This window comes from Trachymyrmex septentrionalis, unplaced genomic scaffold (genome assembly GCF_001594115.1).
Source record: "Trachymyrmex septentrionalis isolate Tsep2-gDNA-1 unplaced genomic scaffold, Tsep1.0 scaffold44, whole genome shotgun sequence".
Taxonomy (NCBI): domain Eukaryota; kingdom Metazoa; phylum Arthropoda; class Insecta; order Hymenoptera; family Formicidae; genus Trachymyrmex; species Trachymyrmex septentrionalis.
Genome location: NW_017305611.1, coordinates 2,098,490 through 2,119,520, shown reverse-complemented (window position 1 = coordinate 2,119,520; position 21,031 = coordinate 2,098,490). Strand labels below are relative to the sequence as shown.

At 37.8% G+C, this 21,031-nt stretch overlaps 1 protein-coding gene across 1 annotated transcript in view; it reads right to left on the bottom strand.

The window, feature by feature from the left end:
• Window positions 1–21,031, bottom strand: part of LOC108751335 (E3 ubiquitin-protein ligase MYLIP) — a 162,012-nt gene that overhangs the window by 2,558 nt on the left and 138,423 nt on the right. The window contains exon 3 of the mRNA XM_018491443.1: window positions 412–652. Coding sequence (XP_018346945.1) covers window positions 412–652 — 241 coding nt within the window. The remainder of the gene's footprint in view (window positions 1–411; window positions 653–21,031) is intronic.

Genomic DNA, 21,031 nt, shown 5'->3' with positions numbered 1-21,031 from the left:
GATTGCACAATGAAGGTTTCGACTTGAAAACTGATTGATATATTACAAAATTTTAATGATTCTTTAAAACATTCAAACTTATTTTCTGAAAACCATCGTTTTTTTAAATTATGTCATTGTTGCAGCAAATGACGTGTTCTTTCTGTGCTAATTCTTTTTTGCAGTATAATATTTAATTTATTTTTTCCGTCCAATTTTATTATATAAAACAATAATTATTTAATTTTAATGACTTCCAGACCGATCCCGGATGTTTTTCTACAATACAGTATTAAATTTATTTTTTCCATTTAATTATTTTTTATGTATGAAAGAAAAATTATTTAATTTCAATGACTTTCAGACCGTCCCCGGACGTGCGACAGCGTGCGTGTGATAGTCAAATTATAATTAACACTTCTTCCAACGCACTTTGATTTCCTTGTGCTGCTGGACTATCCGCAGCAGGAAGTCTTGCGGTTTCGGCTCGCATGGTTCCGCGGGTTGTATGTGACAGCATTGAGAGTAGAGCGCGTGCGGCGGTGACAGCGCGTCGTAATCACCACCATCGGCTTGCGCTATCAGGGCGACTAAACGAGCAACGGAGCTCCAATCGGCGACCTTCAGCCTGCTCTCGATCAGCTCGAGACGAGAATGCAAGTAGAACTGGTGCCTGCAATCACAAAAGGTAGAAAGGGGATGACGATGAGACGACGCTCGGATGTGTTTTGCGGATGGAGTTATTAATTGCAATTAGTTCAATTTCGTGCCGGGTGTGCAGCGGGCCAGCTAATATACACGGTACTCCCCGGCTAAAGTAAGATTGATTACTCTTCCCTTCTCGCAGAGCATTGTTTTAAGTCTCTCCTCCTTCCCCTTCGCCCCGGCCGAACAATGTAGTAATACAATAATGCAGAAATGATTAACGATCGAAACACGTTTGCAGTGGCGAAAAATAGATCAACGTTCGCAATTTAATTCCACGCGCCGTTTAGGTATTATCGCCAGGCGAGAGAGTGTTTTCTCGTCTGTGCGTAACGTGAATCCTACGAAATCGCTTTGAGATGGTATTCGATCGTACGCCGAGTTGGCGTGTAGTGTTGTCTTCAACGTTTTACACTTTTTTCCTTGACAAACCACCTACCGCAAGAAGAAGCTTCGACAGAGAACATTTTTACTTTGGTTCGCCGGCTGAATTTCTGGTTGACAACTTAAATGATTCATATCCTGCATTTCCATGGTAGTATGACTCTACATTCGCATGAATATTTGAAGAATAGCGGAGTGCGCGACCGGAAGAAGGGGTAGCTCTCCAAAATACCTCCGAGATCCTTTTGCATACTCCTGAATATCCTTCAGCTGTACAATGCATACATCTCACGATAAACATGTTGCCGTCGGAGAAGTGGAATTACGCGTCGAGAGGAAGTGAATAGTCCGTTCGCGAAGTACCAGAATACGCTAAAGAATCTGCATTAAAATATACCGTGCTACCATTTTTCACGATTCTACATGTCGCTGCATTTCCTTTTTTCCTTCCTCTTTTTTTTTTTTTTTAAATTCTCTCTGGCAAACTCACATCCTGGAAATAATGGATAATCGAGAAGCATCGAAAGATTCAATTTTGTATGATGGCAATCTGGTACAATAGGAAAACAATTTATTGCCCATACTTCCATTCGCGCGAGCATTAACCTTGATTCAGATCGCTCGTGACACAACACTTAAAGAGTCTGCATCAAATTCCGGCTTTATCGTTACTTCAACGCTATTATCTCAATTGACAAAAAAAAAAAGAAATATCTGCGACAATTTCCGAGCTGCATGGTTGGTTCGCTACATTCTTAAGAGAGTCCGAAAGTTATCTTTTATAGATTTAGTAGAACTTACACACATACGATTTACATGTCATTGACACGTCACTATATACATTGCTACATGAATCGTACATACAAATTTTGTAACTAATCTTTCATATTAGTTATGTAAAAAAGGTAAGGTCTAAAATATAATTCTAAGAACTCAACATGTTTGTTTCACGTAATTCCTAGTCCAAAAGATTGTTTTATCCGTATAAAGTATCAAACTTGTATATAAAGCAAATACTGTTACGAGTTAACGCCAGAAGTCGATAACAAACTGTAATTTTCCAATTCTTTTCGTTTTTCGGCATAAAGTCGATCGGTTTGGATTACATTACCGTTTATATTTTAATAATGAAAAAGGATTTTTAAATATGTAAAGGCAGCTAGAAAAATACTTATTTATTTGAAAAATAATGAGGAGAACAGATGACTTTAGAATCTTCTTAACAAAGAAAATATCAATTTTGATTAAGGATAAATCAGATGGATGCGAGCAAGAAACGAATCGGCAAAGATTCGTATTAGCAAGAATTTGAAGAAAATATCAATTGTCGAAGATATCCGAATTTTTGCCAAACGTGGTTGGTATCGAGAAACTTTCTCGTGTTGAGCCTGTTTACCGGAAAACTTCGGATGACCTCGACATTTTTTCTCTCAGAAAATTATCAAGAGAACATTCTCGGAAAAAACGTAAAAGAGGAATCGTGTCAGACGGTGGCGTAAAAAATTAGGTCGCGATCGAAATCTGCGCCCGAGCAGTTGCAGTTCCGACCAGTCTCATCACCGTCGCATCTTGAAATGCATTTCTTCGTGAATCGCCGGATGGAATTCTGTGTACATTAAGCGATTTTTCCCGCCATAAAATTTCACGGTACTTTACCCTCGAACATCTCTTCCCTCCACACACAAAAGGAAAGACCTTATTTACAGCAGATCATTTTCCTGGATTGCGAATGTGCGAATCAGTGCGAACAATCTTGCTCTTGTCGGGCTTCTGTCTTCGTCAGTCTCGAACTTCGGCGAAATCCGCAGGTTGGTAGGAAGTGTTGGAGAACCCAGTGACATTTGTCACCGTACGAGAGATATTGGTTTTGTCCAAAGTTTCCAGAAGATCGAAGAGAACGTCGGAACTCGATGAACTCATTGTTAACAATCGCGGGCGATGTAAATCGTCGCTGGAAAATCGAACTCTTCCGGCCGATGATTCGCGCATGAAGAACAAAGAGGGATGCGATTTGAACCGCTTTCGCAAATTAAGACTCGCAGACTGAACTCTTAATCGAACGACGTCGGCTGAGAGTTTCCAGCGATATTCCAGCGACCGAAATTACTTTCTAAAATTACGAAATCGTTTCGCTCTTCTTCGTGCGCGAATACTCGAGATTACCTGAAATTACACAATCTCACGGAGTAGTGACCGTAGCATCTCGATTTTCAGGATAATAAAATTATCAGAATAGCAGTCTAATCGAGTTCACTTAATCTCGATTTGCCTCGTGGAGAAGCTTCGGATAATTAAGCAGAGTTTGCACTTTGCATCTGCAATGATATCATCTCTCTCTCGTTAATCTGAAGTGACACTGAATTTAATATCACTAACGCATTTCATAACGTTTATCGTTCTGTTAATTCTCGGGCAGAGACTAATTTCGTTATCTGATCCTTCCTTTCGCCCAAGATTTTTCTGTTCTGCTAAAATCGAGACGAATAAAGAAGAAGCACACATCGAAGTATGTTAACAACACTTCTAACATCGCGAACTTATACGCGGCAAGAAGATCTGACTAAACGAGGCTAGGCTGAGTGCTTTTAGAAAGCTTTCAAGCCGTCTTAAATGCTGCGAAATCCCTCGGTAGAATAAAGCTTTTATTAAGCGCTATTACAGGCAAGACTATTTTTGGAGACTAAAATTCAGCGCGATACTTTTAGTACCCAACGAAATATTTATTAGATCGCATGCCGAACGGATATCATATAACGTGCCGTACTGTTTGACAAATATAACCGCATCGCATGAAGGGATATTTGAATTAATGTGAGTCGAGTAACTCCGGTAATATTAACGACATCGTCATAGAACGTCTGGCTAGCGGCGTATTCATTCATGACGTGTATACAGCACTTTCCTATACATAATTCAGAAATGGAAACAAGGTCGGCCCTTTCGTGCAGAGTTTCGAATAGGGCGTTCCACTCGATTGATTTGTGTAAGAGGTACTTATAAATCAGTCATACTGGACTAACACGCGAAGTGTTGGTTGGTAACTTCATGGATCCGTGAACATACCTGCGAAATTCAAGGACGGAGTCGCAGTGAACGTTTTCGAAAAAAATCGAACACTTACAATTAATTCTTGTTTTTCTGATACTGGTAAGAATTATAAATCATACAAATCTTAGGAAACTTACATTCAAAATAAATTACATTAGAACATGACGTCGCAATACTTCAACCAATCAGGAGAGTGGTAGTTCTTCAAAGCAAATAAATACACTATGTGATTGGTCAATCATCACGTAACCTAAGTTTTTTAAATCGTAAAAAATGGAATTTGGCCATCTCTAGCAGTTACTAATTACTGACTTATCGTTATCATATGACATGTATCACTGACTCGTTTACAACTCGCTCCTGATTTCTGATCTATCACTCATTACTTACTGATCAGCTTATTGTAGAGAGAATCTTTTATTTATTAAAAAAGAAGAAAACAAAGGACTTGGATTGGTTCATTTTCCATGCATTATACGTTATACTTTATGCATTGACTTCCGCCTGAGAAACGAACAGCGAAAGAAACGAAAGCAACACGTAAGAAAATATCGATTTCGACGATGTGATTACATACAATATTCGGATATTTTTTAAATAAAAATTATGCGGGTGAAAGAGTGACGCGTATCGTCGATACCAGCAAAGAGCAGCTCAAAGAGCGTAAAAATTCGAGCTGGCGGCTTGCACTCGGGCGAACAGGATTGTAAAGCTCCACGACCTCCGCGGTCCTGTATCCACGATATTTCCTAGTAAATAATTCAAAGGTTATTTCCAGCCGGTCCCGAGTAATTTTGAAGTAGTCACCGTGGCCTGGACTTCGTTCGTCGGTTTCGGTCCTGGATGATACGAAATCGTCTGGATACAGCCGGCAGGGGCGGTTACGAATAAACTGGCGGAATTTCTTAGAGGAGACGAGCGCGTCGCAATTCGTCGGAACTCGTTACGGGCGAGTCAGCAGCATGTGGATTAGCATTAGCGTGCGGTTGCTACGCTGCATGCGGACTGTCACTCGGTGACATTAGCTAGCCACGTTGTAAATGAGTCAACACCAGATCCGACAAGCCGTGAATTTCAAAAGGCTTGCTCGCGGCCGTTCAGATTTGCGCGTGGAGAGTTTCCACGCGGCAAAGAGGATCGGGTTTGATAGTGGCTGTAAAGACCGGCTACAAAGTGACCGCAAGGCGATCCCTGTGGAACGCTTTAAATTAGGTTTCATAATTCCGAGGCAACGAGAAAACGGGGAACGTCGCAGGATGCACGCGCGCGGTATTAACCACTGCATTAATAATATATACGCAAATTACGAAGTTTCCCCGTTGGCCGAGAAGAACGGAATAGTTAAGTGAAAATTAAACATTAAATTTACTAAATTAACTGATCGTTAAATTATTTTTTGGTATAATTAAACATTCAATTAACTGCTTGAATTAACCGGTCATTAAATTATTTTTCACTCGTTGCGCCGTACAATTGAAATAATTGCACAATGAGATTTTAAAAAAATTAAAGTAATGAATGTAAAAAGTATCTCGTATTAACTTTTAATATTATACAGAATTTGTTCCATGCAATACGTGTAATTTATTCTATTTTTGTAGATACATTCGAATGTCAGAGTTGTACGACAAATTGTAAACAAATTTAAATAAAATTGAACTTTGGTAGTTTGAAAAAATAAGCTTCACAAGATAAGCGGAGTCTTCGAAATGATGTATGCTCTTATGCATTTTACATTTACGTTGCCTCAGTCTGCATATTTTTCTGTCATATTTATTAAACTATACTTATAAAAGTGTTTTTTTTTTGCAGTATATACATAATCTTTATCTCTCTCTATTTAGCCTTTCAACGTGTTTAAAATTCTTTGTGACAGTAAGACAAAGCCGCGATAATGAAAGGCTTATGACGTACTTTAAACGTGCGACGCATATATCTTTCCTATTATCGTTTTTTTCTTTTCCTTTATCTTTTTCTTTAAAATTCAAATTCTAGAGTAAACATTCAAAGCGTGAATATATAATTGATATTCCTCCCAACTCTTTAGTTTTGCAGTTCATTTAGCATAAGAAGAAAAAAGTAGAAAGAAGGGAGAGGGAAAGAGCGAGAGCGAGAGAGAGAGAGAGAGAGAGAGAGAGAGAGAGAGAGAGAGAGAGAGAGAGAAAAGTATTCATTGAAAATAAAAAAGAAGAAGATCTTCTCAATTTCTCAACTCCTCAATTACGTAAACACCCATCAAAGCAGCTTAAAAATAAAAATAGCGACGATTTTCGAGAATGTCTTCGCGCATTCATTAGCGACTCGGTGGCCGAAAACCTCACGGGTGCTCCAATTATGTACACGCTCTAGAACGCGCACATACAAACGTGTATTCGTGTATATTTATTCTTGTTCGTGCCCGCTGCACAATGCTTTAATTGTACCATACGGTCTTGCCAGCAATTTTCAGGCACGCTCGCCACAACGACCACGTACGGTTTTGTATCTAATCGGACCGTGCGTAATTAATTATTCGTCGAGTCGTAATTAACAAGCCAACCTTTGAAACAAGTCGTAATTACTTTTGCTTTTACGGCTGTGACTTTCTTTCTTGTTTCCTTCTATTTGATTTTGGCGAAATAATTTGTATCTTTCACATTTGATCTTTCATTACAAGCACTAAATATGACTGTTACATAGCTTATTAATGAAATAAGAAACTGCCAAGTATGAAGTTGAATTTCGTTACTTGATGTATAATAAATCGTAGCGTAACATATATATATAAAGATAAATATGTATTACGTGTAAATAATTTAATATTGTGTAGATTTTCATTTCAGATTTAATTTTAAATATATTTCCTGCGATCGCGTCGCGCGAGTTCTACTCGTTATAATATTGAATCGATAATTCATTATTATCGCATTTAACCGGAATAACTAAAGTTCATAACTGCGCCAATACCGAGGATTCAATTTTGCATTATGTGGCTCTCTTCCTCCTGGCTAAATACGCGGGTACGCAATAGAGTGTAGCCGTATAATTCAATTATCTCGTGTCTCTACAATTTTCTGCCACGAAACTAACGCAATCACGATCCTGTTCTCGAAATAATAATGGACTGTTATCGAAAGTATTGGGAATCAATGAATAAGAGCTGATATCGGGCTCCATTTTATTTTATGAAAATTTGGTGCGGAGGATATTAAATTCTTCGTGCTTATCGGAATTTTAGTCTTTATTTTAACAGCTTTTAATGCTTATCGAGGAGGAAAGGCAATAATAAAAACCAATAAAATTATAATAAGCCCACATAAATTTCTTCTTTTCTTTTCTCGCGCCGGTCATCTCGTGACTACCGCAATAATTGACTTTACCTGTTCTCCGTTACCTCATAATAGAATTTTCTCTTTGGATCCATCCACGCATTATGGCGCGGCAAGCGTGAGATCTAACAGGAAATCGTGTCAGCTCGCGAGTAATTAATTCTCGAAGGTTATACGCTCGATAATTAAAGTTAAGGAGCAAGTAATCTGCGAACCGTACACTCGTGATACGTACACTTTCTTCTCGCATCGATCGATCCGTATATCGCGCCGGCCGCTCGCGTACTTCACGGCGTGGATCTGCTTATTATCGAGAACCGAGGTTGATGGAAGTCCGTTTCGGAGAACCTGCTACATATCCTCCCCAAGAGAGACGCCCAAGAATCTTTTTTCCCGTTAAAAATGCAACTGATCTCAACCGTTGAATTTTCCATCACAGCGCTCCGCGACACGATCGCGCAATGAAATTATCAGAGGGCTGATTCACCGTACCTGGGACGTTGTCGATTGATTTCAAGTTACTGCGAGCTGTAATACGCGACACATGTGAAGCGCAAATCCTGATATTTACAAATATTTTTGGCATATCGCGAATAATAAATAATAAATTTAGAGTCATTGTGAATCCAAAAGTGCATGTTGATTCTGGCAGATAGCCTTTAACATCTCATATTTTTCACGAGTGGCGCAGGGGAGGAGGGGACGGGGAGGGGACGGAGGGGGGGGAGGGTCCGTGGATTTATTTTATGTATGCTCAAAATGGAACTTGCCAATCAGATTATAGAATCCGCGTGGGAATACGCGGGAAAACGACGAGTTACGTGACACTGAATAAAACAAATCTTTGACCTGATAAAGTTCGTGATCCGAGTTACAGCAAGGGTGGATGATGGAAACTTGAGAACCGGTAAAGCCTCAAGAGACTGTCTTTTCGTCGATCGCAATTCTATTTGCGTGCGCGCGGCAACCGAGGGACGAGATTACATAATTCCTGCATATATAACACACGAGAGTAATTGCGTTTCTACAAATTCACAAGTATGTTCACGCCTGTTACCTATCTATTGCGTTACATGGAAAGAATGATTTTACCGAAATGTAAAATCTGAAAATTCAGATCATTCTTGATACAGATCTGATAATAACTTTGTTAGTACTATCAACATTTGTGTGACAAAACTTAAGCATGATGAGCAATGTTGCATAAAATTTTGATATTCTGGCACAATCAGTTTGAGCGTCCTACAAAATTATTGTATTTCGACACAGTCGAACAAAATTTATTTTCAGATCTACATCTAACTAAATTTTTAGATACCTCAGCTATTGTTTTTTCTGTGTGATATTCCATCGAATTTGTTGATAGGGACTCAACTCGATTTTATAAAATGTTTAAACAAGAAATCTTATACAAACAACTATTTGTCTTTACATATATAAAAGCTCAAGCGTTTCCACAAAATTAGTTTCAACGGTTACAAAGGGGGCTTGAATACAGTAAAATGAGCACAAGGTATGACATACTTGCGCTGTCAGGAAAGACTTTGCATTTAGGCAACAATTTTATACAGCAAGCAATTTTATAGCAACACTAGTGATTTTTTTTCTGTGTCATGTGTTTATTTAGAGAAATGCATTCACCGTGCAATTTAAAGTACACAAGTACACTACTCATAAAAATACTAAAGCCAGGGTACTCTCATATTCTAAATGAATCTATTACGTTACACGCGCGCAGAGAGAGAGAGAGAGAGAGAGAGAGAGGTCCGTTTTTATACATTTTGCGTAAATCTGGAAGGTAATATCCATTCACTATGGGATAATAAAGTACTGCAAAAAATTAATTGAGACAAATAAACACGAGACTACCGCGAGATGCAATCTGAGCGCGCTAATAAACATCCTCCGCCTGTAGTCTCCCCAAGGGAAACCACTCTGGAGGTTTTTCCTCTGTACACGGGTCTTGTCTCACTAATAGCGTGTACTTTAATAACAAATTCCTTAACGATGATAAAGTCAATTTACTTTCAAAAATTTAAAGAGAAAATTATCGTAGAGATTTAACAAGCTTCATTAAAATATCGTAAATTCATCTATGAATTTTTCCATCTTTCATTCTTCTGCGATGCAATAAAATATAATGTTTCTTGTAAAAACTTTTTGTTATTTCTGCTCTATTTATGTTATTCTTTCTCAATCGATAATGACCGATCATCTTGAAACGAAAGATCTCCGATGTATATCGATATCCATCGCGAAAAGGAAAATCTTTTCGTAGCGAGAGACAGTAGTTTTGGATCGAAAGAGATCTCTTCCGGAAATTCGCTCGGATTTATCTGACGAATTACTTCCGGTGCACTTGACCGAAAACGAGTTAGCTCGGAGCATTCGGATTCTGCTATTGCCGCTAGGATCGCGCTGAAATTTCAAGTAGCAAAATGGATGTTTAAGAAAAGAAGGAGGAGGCAAAGAGGACCATCTACAAGCATTTACTGACGTTTACTCGCAAAGTCCCTCTAGCGGCGGACATCATCGTTGAATTCTGAACTATACCCGCTGAAACTATCCGGCGGAATTAAGCTTTGAAACTGCAATGTTCACGAGCATCGCGAAGCCGGTTTCAGCTTTTACCCGCGAAGAACTTCAAGTGCTTTTCATGTATCTACCTGTTCTTCCCCACCGTCGGATCCATTTATCTGCCTATTCGTTCGAGGCGAGTTTAGCCATAACGAGTGTCTGTACGTTAAAAGCTTACACGCGATTCCAACCTTCCGCATCGTGGTTTGACCGGTAAAAAGCTCCGAAACCACATTAACACGTCCGTGCGATGTACGATTTCGTAGTACGGCAAACGATGTGGTTTCGAGTACATTCGACGCCACTTTTGGGATTTGGGTATTTCGTGAATTCGATTAGTGAGATAAATAGCGCAGACAACAAGAATTGTTTAATATGAAAATTTTAGGTATACAATAAAATAAGATAAAATTATCAAATTAAAATTTTCTTTCAAATTTTCAGTCCTACGAATTATTTTATATTTTTATATGATATAAGTATCTAAAAATATTTCATACATAAATATATATATATATACATCGATTTATATATATATAGAAGACAAAACTATATAAACGAAAGAGTGGCACCGATCGCACTTGGTGGCTTCGACCTTTGGCTCGATTTCACGCTCCTAAGCAAGATTTGAATTTGTAATTTTGCAAACCAAAATTAAACGAAAATGGAGACCGTTATTACTCCCGCTTACTTCTGCTGCAGCAATAACGTCGAACATCACATATCGATCCATTCGGTTAAAATTAAAGAGAAACTATTCAGCCGATACCAAAGTTACGCAGGATCGTTCGATTTTACCACAGCAGAAGTTTTCATGGACCCTCTGAATTTCGTTTGCCGCTCTTTGTCGTAGGAGAACGTTAAAGTGCAATGAATTCCACGATTAAAACTAGCAAGTGGTACCTCCAGAGGTTTCCTTGAAATTCTATTACTTGTTAGCTATCATAGAACTAAAACTTTTTACTTAATTGCATAAATTTAATTTGTGCAAAAACTTAAAAATATGATATGCATTTCATGAAAACAAATAAATAGAACAAATATTGTCGAAACATTATAACTGTAACACTAATACCATTAAATACTAAAATTAATATTATTAAATATTAACTTCAGTATTATTAAATAATATTAATATTCTTAATATGTGTTTGATACATATACATAATTTGACATGCATTATAAATTATTACACTGTTAAACAAGCGGCGATTATTTTAATATTTTGTAAAAGGCTGTTCATAATTTTACGCCCGAAGTGATTACACAAGCTTCAACACACTATCTAGTTTGCTATTTCGATAAAATCAATAGCGCCTACAAGAAAGAAAGTGACGTGCACTGTAAGTTATCCCACGCTCAACAGGTTTTAGTTTCGATTTATACGCCTCCCTTATCCCTTTTTGTCTTCATTTTATCACAACATGACGCAAGTAAAACTTTTACAGTATCTCCGATATTTGACCTGTCTATCTCTCGGGTTTATCAACTAAACTTTTCTACTTTTACTAACAAACTATATTTATATAATTCAATGGGAAAGGAGATATTTTTAAATATCGATACGCATCTAAGTAAAACATTCTAAAAATATTACATTCTGAGTTATTAAAATGAAATGCGCACATTGGAATGTACATACACCATATTTTTTATTTATAAACTGTGTTAATATATTTACCAAATGTATATAAAAAAAAAATCAACACTAATTGATTGTTCATATTTTGTCGCGAACGCGACATAACGCTATCGTATTGCGACAGTTTACTCTTGCCTCGAACAATAAGGTTTACCGTTACAGTATCGTTGCGTTACAACGTGATTACATTACAATATCATATCGGAAAACAGTCTTTTCGTGCAAGCAGCTAAATGTAAGATAAACGCGATTACACTTATCCAACGCGGGGGAAAAAAAGGAACATTTATTCGCGCCATAAAGGATTTATTATACCGTCGCTTATCCTATGTAACTTCTCGTTCCGTCCGACTACGCTCACATTACCATGGAATTACAAAGCCGTGTGGTCATTACGTTCGAGATGCTTTCACAAGCAGTTAAAAAAAAAAATCCCCCTTAATTTCAACGGTTCCGGAAAAACTTCGGTGCAGCCACATTTCTCAAGAACCACTCCTCCGCGACGTAACGCAGTTCAAACAGGGTGAGAGTGAGAGAGAAAGGCGGAGATAAAAGGGGGGGAAAAAAGAATAAAAAGCATGCTTCTTCGCGGCGGCCGTAATACCGTCAGATTACAACGCCAGAGAGATGTCAGACAGCCACGGTAAACGAAATCTCGGGAGCGAACGCCCTATTTTCCGGTATAGCGGTGCGCCGTCTGCTCTGTTTTCACTTCCCTCCTTTCTAGCCATCCTCTTCGAGCCACTGACTGCTCCCGATAAAGGCCGAGATGCCGACATATCTCCGCTTCCGTATCTCTTCCTCGCGTTGAAACGCGGAATTAGAGAGAGAGAGAGAGAGAGAGAGAGAGAGATGAGTGTTCATGTCGATAATTTTCGAAATTCCCTTTCCTGTCGCCGTCAGATGGGCTCGTGACTATTCATTAGCGCCATGAGATTCAAAAGCTGTCTCGTTATTTTCAGGAACGACGATGACGGTTTGGCGGTAGGACAATACCGAGTCAATTAGGGGAGGATAATTTGGAGGACACCGCAGACTAATGCTCATAACAGGATGCGCCGATGCTTCATTACATTTCAATATTAATAGGATCGGAAAACCAATTATGCAGTAATACGTATAAACAATATAAATGTCAGTAAACCTTGTCACTATTTAAATTGAAATATCGCATTAATATAAACGCATTAGAAATTAACGTATTGGAAATGCGAGGAGGGTGTAAACAGATCAGATTGATGTAAATGCAAAAATAATTTTTTTTTTTTTTTTTTACGATATTGATATCTTTTTTTATCATTATTTGATAGCGTTGTATACAAGGGTAAAGAGAATATTTAGAGACAAAATCAGAATTAAGAGATTAATATGTGACGAGAGATTTTAAAGCATTACAACCCTCATAGAAATCAATAAAGGAATTTACGTTAATTTCTATAAATGCAATTAACACATTCCTATATATAATATATAAATATTTGTATCTCCTTAGAAAATTGTAAAACAATTTTAATGTAATAGAAACATGAACGTGACCTCTGTTTATTGAACTCGATAATTACGGCTTAAGGTACATTCCTAATTATATCACACTACTACGTACATCACCGTGTAATACTAATCAATCCGAGAACTAATTATGTCTCATAAGCTTCCTTCGAAGCTAATCTTTCAAAGTTCGCTGCGATCAGGCAATTCGCTCTTCAACGCAAGCCAATCGTCTTCTCTTACTTTCATCCTCTTCACTCCCTTTTCAGCGGCTTATCCCTTTTCAGGAACATACCGCAGAAAACGAGAAGAAAAGAAGGATCGCTTCAGATATCGTTATAGCGAGATGTCGGTGGAAAAAGGATTTTCTAAAAAGAACTCTGGGCCAACTCCAAGCGTTTAAACTTGACGACGACCGCGATTGCCATCCTTGAGATCGCTCGCAATTAGGTTCGCGGTATTTAAAAGCGTTTGAGACTTTGGGACGAAGTTCTCTCTTTCCCACTTTCGCGCGCAATCACGCCAAGGGATGTCCTTAATATCAAAAGTTGGCTCGTCCACGACGCGCGCCGTAAAAGTCCGAAAGAAGCTTTTACGAGCCCCTCTCAGATCGAGATTCCGCTGTAAATCAGATTAGCCTTTTACGAGGTTCACTTCCGCGCGATTCCCGTCGATTTTCCGAGCATCGTAAACGGTGCCGCGCGCGTCTAACAATGCCGCCGCAAAATTGATATTCTTCTATGGCGGAAAGTTGGACGAAGCCGTAGGTGGAAGAGCGAAGGAGCATTCAACTGCCGGTAAAATGTGAACGGCAGTAAATCGCGAGAGCGTGTCTCCGATGCCATCATCGAAAGCCCATGCTTGCCGGTGTACTCGATGTAGTTAAACATATGATGATGGACGAAGAGTGTAAAAAAGATCTGCACTCAAAAAAGTGATCTTACAGTTATAGCGAAAATTATCCAAGTACGAGAAATTAGCTAAAATAGATTCTAGCAAGTATTGCGATATTGAATATGTATTGCATCAGATGACAGAGATAGAATTTAGATTTGTGCTATAAATTCTATGCATATGATACATAATTTTCTATCAGATACAAAAAACAGCGATAATTCTAGCTGAAGCAGTAAAATATTTTTTTATATGAAAGATCTATGAAATATATTGCTGTGTATCGATGATCATTCAATCAAGAACTATGATATCAATGACTATAGCCACTGTTCTATCAGCAGTGTAATGAACAATATTTCTATTGTATGTAACAATATCAAAAATGAAAACTCGAAAAATCGCGTGAACATAATATTGTATTTTATTCGCTGGAGCATTTTCGCTTTTCGCATGAAATGAATATATTGTAATTCCGGGATAAATACATTCACGTAGAAAAAAAAGCAGGATTTTACATATTTTCATACAGCTTGTAACTATAGAACAGTAAGATCATGCCGAAACGTTTTATCGAAACATCTGTTCCAGTACAGCGTGTAATCTCTGTATTTCTAGAACAAACATCTCGTTCGACAACGAAATTTTTTTTTTTTTTCAATTGCGTTCGAAGAATGAGAATTTCTCTTGTTGTTTATTTTAATTTTTTCTATTTACATTGTAATTTTTAATGCATATTCCTCGTTGAATTAGCTTAGATTTAGGATTAAATTTTCAAAGAGTTACAGAGGTAAACGATAAACACGCGACGACACGTGGAGAGACTCAACTCCTTACTCGCGAATTCGATTCACCAAGCTATAAGCTTACAAACCATTACCGAAACTAGTATTTCACTCCTGTCTCATTCCCCAACTCGGAGCACAACTTGAGACTCATCGTGTGCCAAACGAATACGCCTCTCTCTCCTCGAGCTTGGCTCGGTCCGTACACGCCATCGTTACATTAATAATGAATTACTTATATCGCGAACTGCGGCCGTTTCGGAATTTCCGGCGAATTTCTTTGTCTCGCGGCGCGAAATGCACGATAATACGCGGCAATGTGAATTAAGCTACGCACCGACGGATAAAATATGCAGCTGCGCGATTTGATATTCCCAGTGAAGAATCGGTGGTACTTTTTCACTTCCGGAAGAATGTGCCACAACTTTTGCAAAAACACAGTGCGGTAAAAAAAATATGCCAGAGTTAAAATACGATAGCTGCTATCGCGTATTATTACGCACATATACGGCGAGTTACTAGAAAATAGATGATAAAAGAAGATTAAAAATAGAAATGTGAAAAAGCCTAAAAAGAAAAAAAAAATTATCATTTTCACGTGAATGTTCGTGAAAATGAATATGTAAAATATTCGGATAATATTGACAGAATCTCTACTTATTTAACCAATTTGAAGTTGATCTTTTTAGCAAAAATACTCTTTCATAAATAATTGTTATATTAGACACGATTGTATAATAATATACTTTATAAGCAGTAGATAAATAAAAAAAAAATGTACAATATTCCTCATTTAATTTAAAATAAGATAATTTCATTTCATTTGCATATTGTTTAATATTAAACAAAATATTATATATTTAAATTGATTTTAAAACATTAATAATGTATGAAAACAGATAGAATTCGAAAAAATTAATTTGTTTCACAGAAAAATGGCATATTAATTAATCTTAAGTATATCTCATATCAAACATGAAGTGTCATTCATTTATGATTAATAAATGAATTTCTTATAGAGAGATTCAAGAAAAATTCAAGAAATATGAAAATAGTTGAAAAATCAGAAGAGAGATCTACATATTAAAAGTCATATATATTAAATAATAAATATACATTCGATAGTTAGGCACTTAAAAGTCCGAACCAGATGAAGAGAATTTACAAATTCCGCTCTTTACATCGTTCCAATTGCACCATGCGAAATTTCTCCGTTCGCAAGAGTGCACCGCATTCACTTGGATGCGCGACGTTACAGTAACAATGAATTATGCACTTAAATCCGCCTTGCGGCACGTGACGTAGAGATTTGCCGGAATTGTTATAGGTAGTTGTGCGGGTGAGCGTTCGCACAGCCCGAAAATTGTTAGTTTATATATTCAACGTACACGCATACATATACATATGTACCCATTCCGTCGACAAGAGGGATGCTACGGATGGACTTAAGTACATTTTTCTTTTTCGCCTGACCTAAATCGCCAACGAAGTTCCCTACACTCGTGAGCGGATTAGTGCGTCGTCGCAAACATCGCGAGGAAAATGTCTGGAAGGGAATGGAAGTTATCGAAACCGCAAATTAAGAAACGTAACTGCCACGTGCCGTCGAAAATAATCTAAAGATCGAATGTAAATATTCTATGTCTCAAGGATGCATTGACGTATCCAGAAATTTATCAAAGAGAGGCGGCCATCGCCGCAAGTGAAATTTTTTTTATAAGATCAAATGTATAAAGATAGAAAATTGAATTATTATGTAAATTATTACATCGTAAAAGTCTTATTTAAATGTATAATTCGTAAAACGTTTTATTTAAAATTATTAACATAAGTTACATGTATAATATATTAATATAAAGGAATAATATAATGGAATATGTGTTTTTATCAAGTATCTTAGATAAAAAAATATTTTTGGAATATCAAAATGATGATTAAAAATTGTTAGAAATATTAAAAATATATATAACATTTTACTAAAAATATTTTTAAGAAACGAGAGATTCTAAGGCAAATGATCTCCATAGATCCGCCAGTATAAGGATGTATGTTTTTACAGAGCATGGGTGTCTGCCTGTCGTTTCATTGAATACATAGCATTGAATACTCTTGCAAAATAAGCACAAAATTATGCCGACGTGCTGTATTTTCATGTGCATTTTCATGTAAGTTTCTCTTCGGAATCGTGTCGTTTCCCATGCGATGAGAAAGCTCGATATTGCAAAAGAGAATGGTCATCGTCAGCGTGTCGCTGTGAGAAAAAAAGCGAAGGAGGGAAATATTCTTGAGTATCTTCCCCTATTTGACGGTAAAAGAGTAGTCACAGTCCTCTTAACAGTTAACATGTCGCTTTTGTTTGTCATCCGGAAAGTAATTTTCCATCGAAACGCGCGTCCGAAATCAATCGATACTTCGTGCCGAACCCTCGAAAGTTACACAAAAGCGAGTGTCGAGGGAGAGAGAAAGAGAATTGATGAAACTCGGGGAAAACGGAGCTTCAGAAGCGGGACGTAGTTGTTATTTGTTTTAACTTCGACACATCACACAGACGCGAAATCGACGCGACGTATCTTTCCAAGATGTTCTTTGAACGACGAAATGGTATTCAAATACGCAAATGTATCTTGGCGACACGCGGAAAGAACTTTCCGCGCAATAACGAAGCTACTTTAGCATTCTTCCACGATTTTATTTTACCGTCATTTTACGTCTGTTAAAATTTATTCAAATTTACGTGGGGGATGTCGTTCTGGCAAATGCGACGTAATAAATTTAAGCATAAAGCGCCGCTAATTAACGTGAACCGTGCGCACGCACTGGATGGCGTTCAGCGAATTTAACTGAAATTTATTTAAAGAATTACCACGTGACAGAGTAATATTTCATTTAATTTCTCGCGGTACGCGCAGCGACACATGCTCAAGTCTTTAACCCACCACCCAGCCAGGTTGATTTACAAACGACTAACTCCCTGAATTATGTCACCCCTCGCTAATGAACCCGCCATCCCTTGCGAGCTCCGCCACCTCTCGCATACAGCCGGGGACAAATCTCTTCCGAGCAGGATGCTACTCGAAAACGTATCCGCCGTTGCGCGATGCGTCGTAAACGCATTAACGTGCGACTTCAGATTTACACGGCAAGCTTTTCGAGGCAAGCCGAGACAGTGACGAGAAACGCACGTAATCGTGAAAGTTAGGAGCGTTTGAGACGCCGTTACATTATAATGTGACATATAAGAAAAATGCGCAGCTCGGTAAAAAAAATTGAAGCGCAAATTATACATGTGGGATACCGCCGAGATTGTGAGAGTCATCATTCCGTGGTCGTAAAAAAATTTCACTGCGGAAAAAATGCTGAGAGAATGATACAGTTGGAAGTTCGAGTTCGCTGATTGAAATGCAAAGAGATAAAAAATTCGATGAACCGAAAACTTTCTCGCATAAAAAGTTAAAGGATTTTATTCCCCTACGTAACGGTTAATATAATGCCGTACATAAAATTTAAATTTAATGTTCTATAATTAAAAAATTCACCGTATATAGGTCAAATACTCTCTTTCAGAGCGTCAGTCGACATATACATCCAAATACCTGAGGTAAATTCTGGCGATAGGAGGAAGCAATGTATTTGATATTTTGATAGATCTGGATTTGGCTTCTTGTCGATGAAATATAAAATCGTTGAATATCGAAAGAATTATCGATAGAGAGAGAGAGAGAGAGAGAGAGAGAGAGAGAGAGAGAGAGAGAGAGATATTTAATATTTCACGACAAATATCCTGCACTATAATAAATTCTGATTTCTATCCTTAAAACGATTCGTTCCTTCGAATTTCGCTTCCTCGTTGTCACGGCTACGTTATTTGTTACATCGCCGTGCTATTTCGCCCTTTTAGCGCGCGACACATGCACTCGCATCCTTTCCTCTCTCACCCTTTCCGCCGCGCGATTATCTGTTCGATTTTCTCGGCCGGAAGTTTTTCCAAGCCGTCCTCGCCGATACCGCGCGCAGTCCGCTTTTACTTGAATGCGCGTCCTTTGTACACTACTATTTTTATTTTATCGACGAACGTACGCTGTACGGCTTCAGCCCGCGCGTGTTATCCACCCCCTGTGGCGTTCGGCCCACCCTTACTTTTTCGAAAACCGGCGGCGAGTTTTCCCCTCGCGCGAAAAGCTCGGCGAAGAGGATTGAGAGGTCAGAGCTGCTGGACAAAAGGGAGACCCAGAGACTGAAAAAGCCAAACTTCCACGCTGTTGTAAAACACTTGCGCAGCGTTTCGTGCAAGATCCATGGTTTTGCTGCTCTTTACAACTTGCGTTTCCAACACGCTCCAATGGTCACTCGAAAGATTAACGGCAGCGCAAATATAGGTGCAGTTATTTCACGTCTTAAGAAACATTATATATAGTTACAAGCGATTGCCGTCTAGCGACTCCGTTTCCCGATTGGAAGCGTAATTAATAGCGAATCATTATTCATAGATTTACGTTTCGCGAAACTACAATGGGGCTTCTTGTGAGGAATTAGCATATATTGTGGGAGATTCGTAGATTCGTGAAACTACGCTTATTCATCAAATAATGGCCGGCTATGAATATCGCTGTTAGGTATAGTTCGTCCGGTCGACTGTTTCGCTCTTGTCAAACCTGGATTAGTGAGCGGTACATCATTGAATATACATATACATGCTACGCTCATATTAATGCTATTATACAAATATTAATATTAATGAATACCATATTTTCGAATTCATTCATTTATTCAAACTTTATCAAATCTGTATGGAACATATCTATGAAATAATAATAAAGATACTTGCGCACTAAATATGATACGAATTTTAATTCTCGATGTTCCTCATTCAAAATTTCCTTCCAAAGACTTCTAGCATCGATCTTCTGGAATTTTTGCGCACGAAATATTAGCACCATATTACAAGTATAATGGCTGCTTTGCGATATGTTGAGACAAAAAGATTCGCTCGCGAGTGCAATGAACTCGAATTTCTTCCTTTGTAGTGTCCCCGTTTCTGACGGTCGCACGCCGACGACATTTTTCTTTTCATCAGAGTTAAGCCGTATCCGGGCGAGAGATAAAACTTATAATTTATAACATGAAGCACATGCCGTGCTACCGGTCTTTTTCCACACGGCGTAGACGCAATTTTAGACGCAGAACAATTTTTTTTTTTTTTTGTTGCAAATACACAGACGATAAAAAACGGCTGTTTCCTGTCCGAGCGTTTTCTGCCGATCGGTTTTTTTTACATCCGCACAAGCAAAAGCGCGGGACACACATATTTTATTTTATTCCGTTTATTACTGCTGCGGAAATGTTTGTTTGGCCTTTAGAACATATTTTTTTTTCAATGCTACGTTAAAACATGTAATCGCAAATTTGTAGTATTTTAACCATTTTATTTGTTGTTTGGAATTTATTTGATGTTACAGACTTTAATGCACACTCATATATATCCATTGAAATGTCGAATATCACGTTGATTCTGACACTCTCACTGATTGTAAACATTACAAATGTCACATTCTAGTGTCGCAATAAACCTAGACTAAAGAGCAAACTGCTAATAAAAAAGTATGTGTGATTCAGACATAAATATTGAGATATAATAAATGTAAAATTATAATATATAGCGAATCCTCCTGATATATGCGAATGAAGACCTATGTAGATTTAGATAAATGTGCTAAAATATCAAATTTGCATATCGAATAGTTGAATTTGCATACAGGAATGTTAATAGCGATTGTAATTCTCAATTGTGTTATTTTTTTTTACAATTGGTAATTTCTCAATTAGTATTTACATAATTATTTACAAATATATTACGAGCTGCAAATAATAATTTACGGAATAATAGCTTTCTCAAAGGAATCCTAAATATCCGGTCGGATAATATTTACGATAAACATGTAAATCGCTGTGTTTCTCTGAAATATTTGAATTTGTTAGAAAGGTAGTTTTAACGATCGCTGAAAGTGACAATATTGTTTGTCAATTCTCAATCTTCGAGAGTTTTCTCCTCAAACGCAAATCCTCGAGATCTTCGTGGTGCGAGCGAAATGACGAATGACTTGCGCGTTATAGTATTCTTATGAGAAGTTGTAATTTTGCGGATTAACTATGAGTTCCGACTGCCTCGGATACGGAAACACTTTGTCTTTATCAACGTCGCGACTTCGTGGTCGGAAGAAATG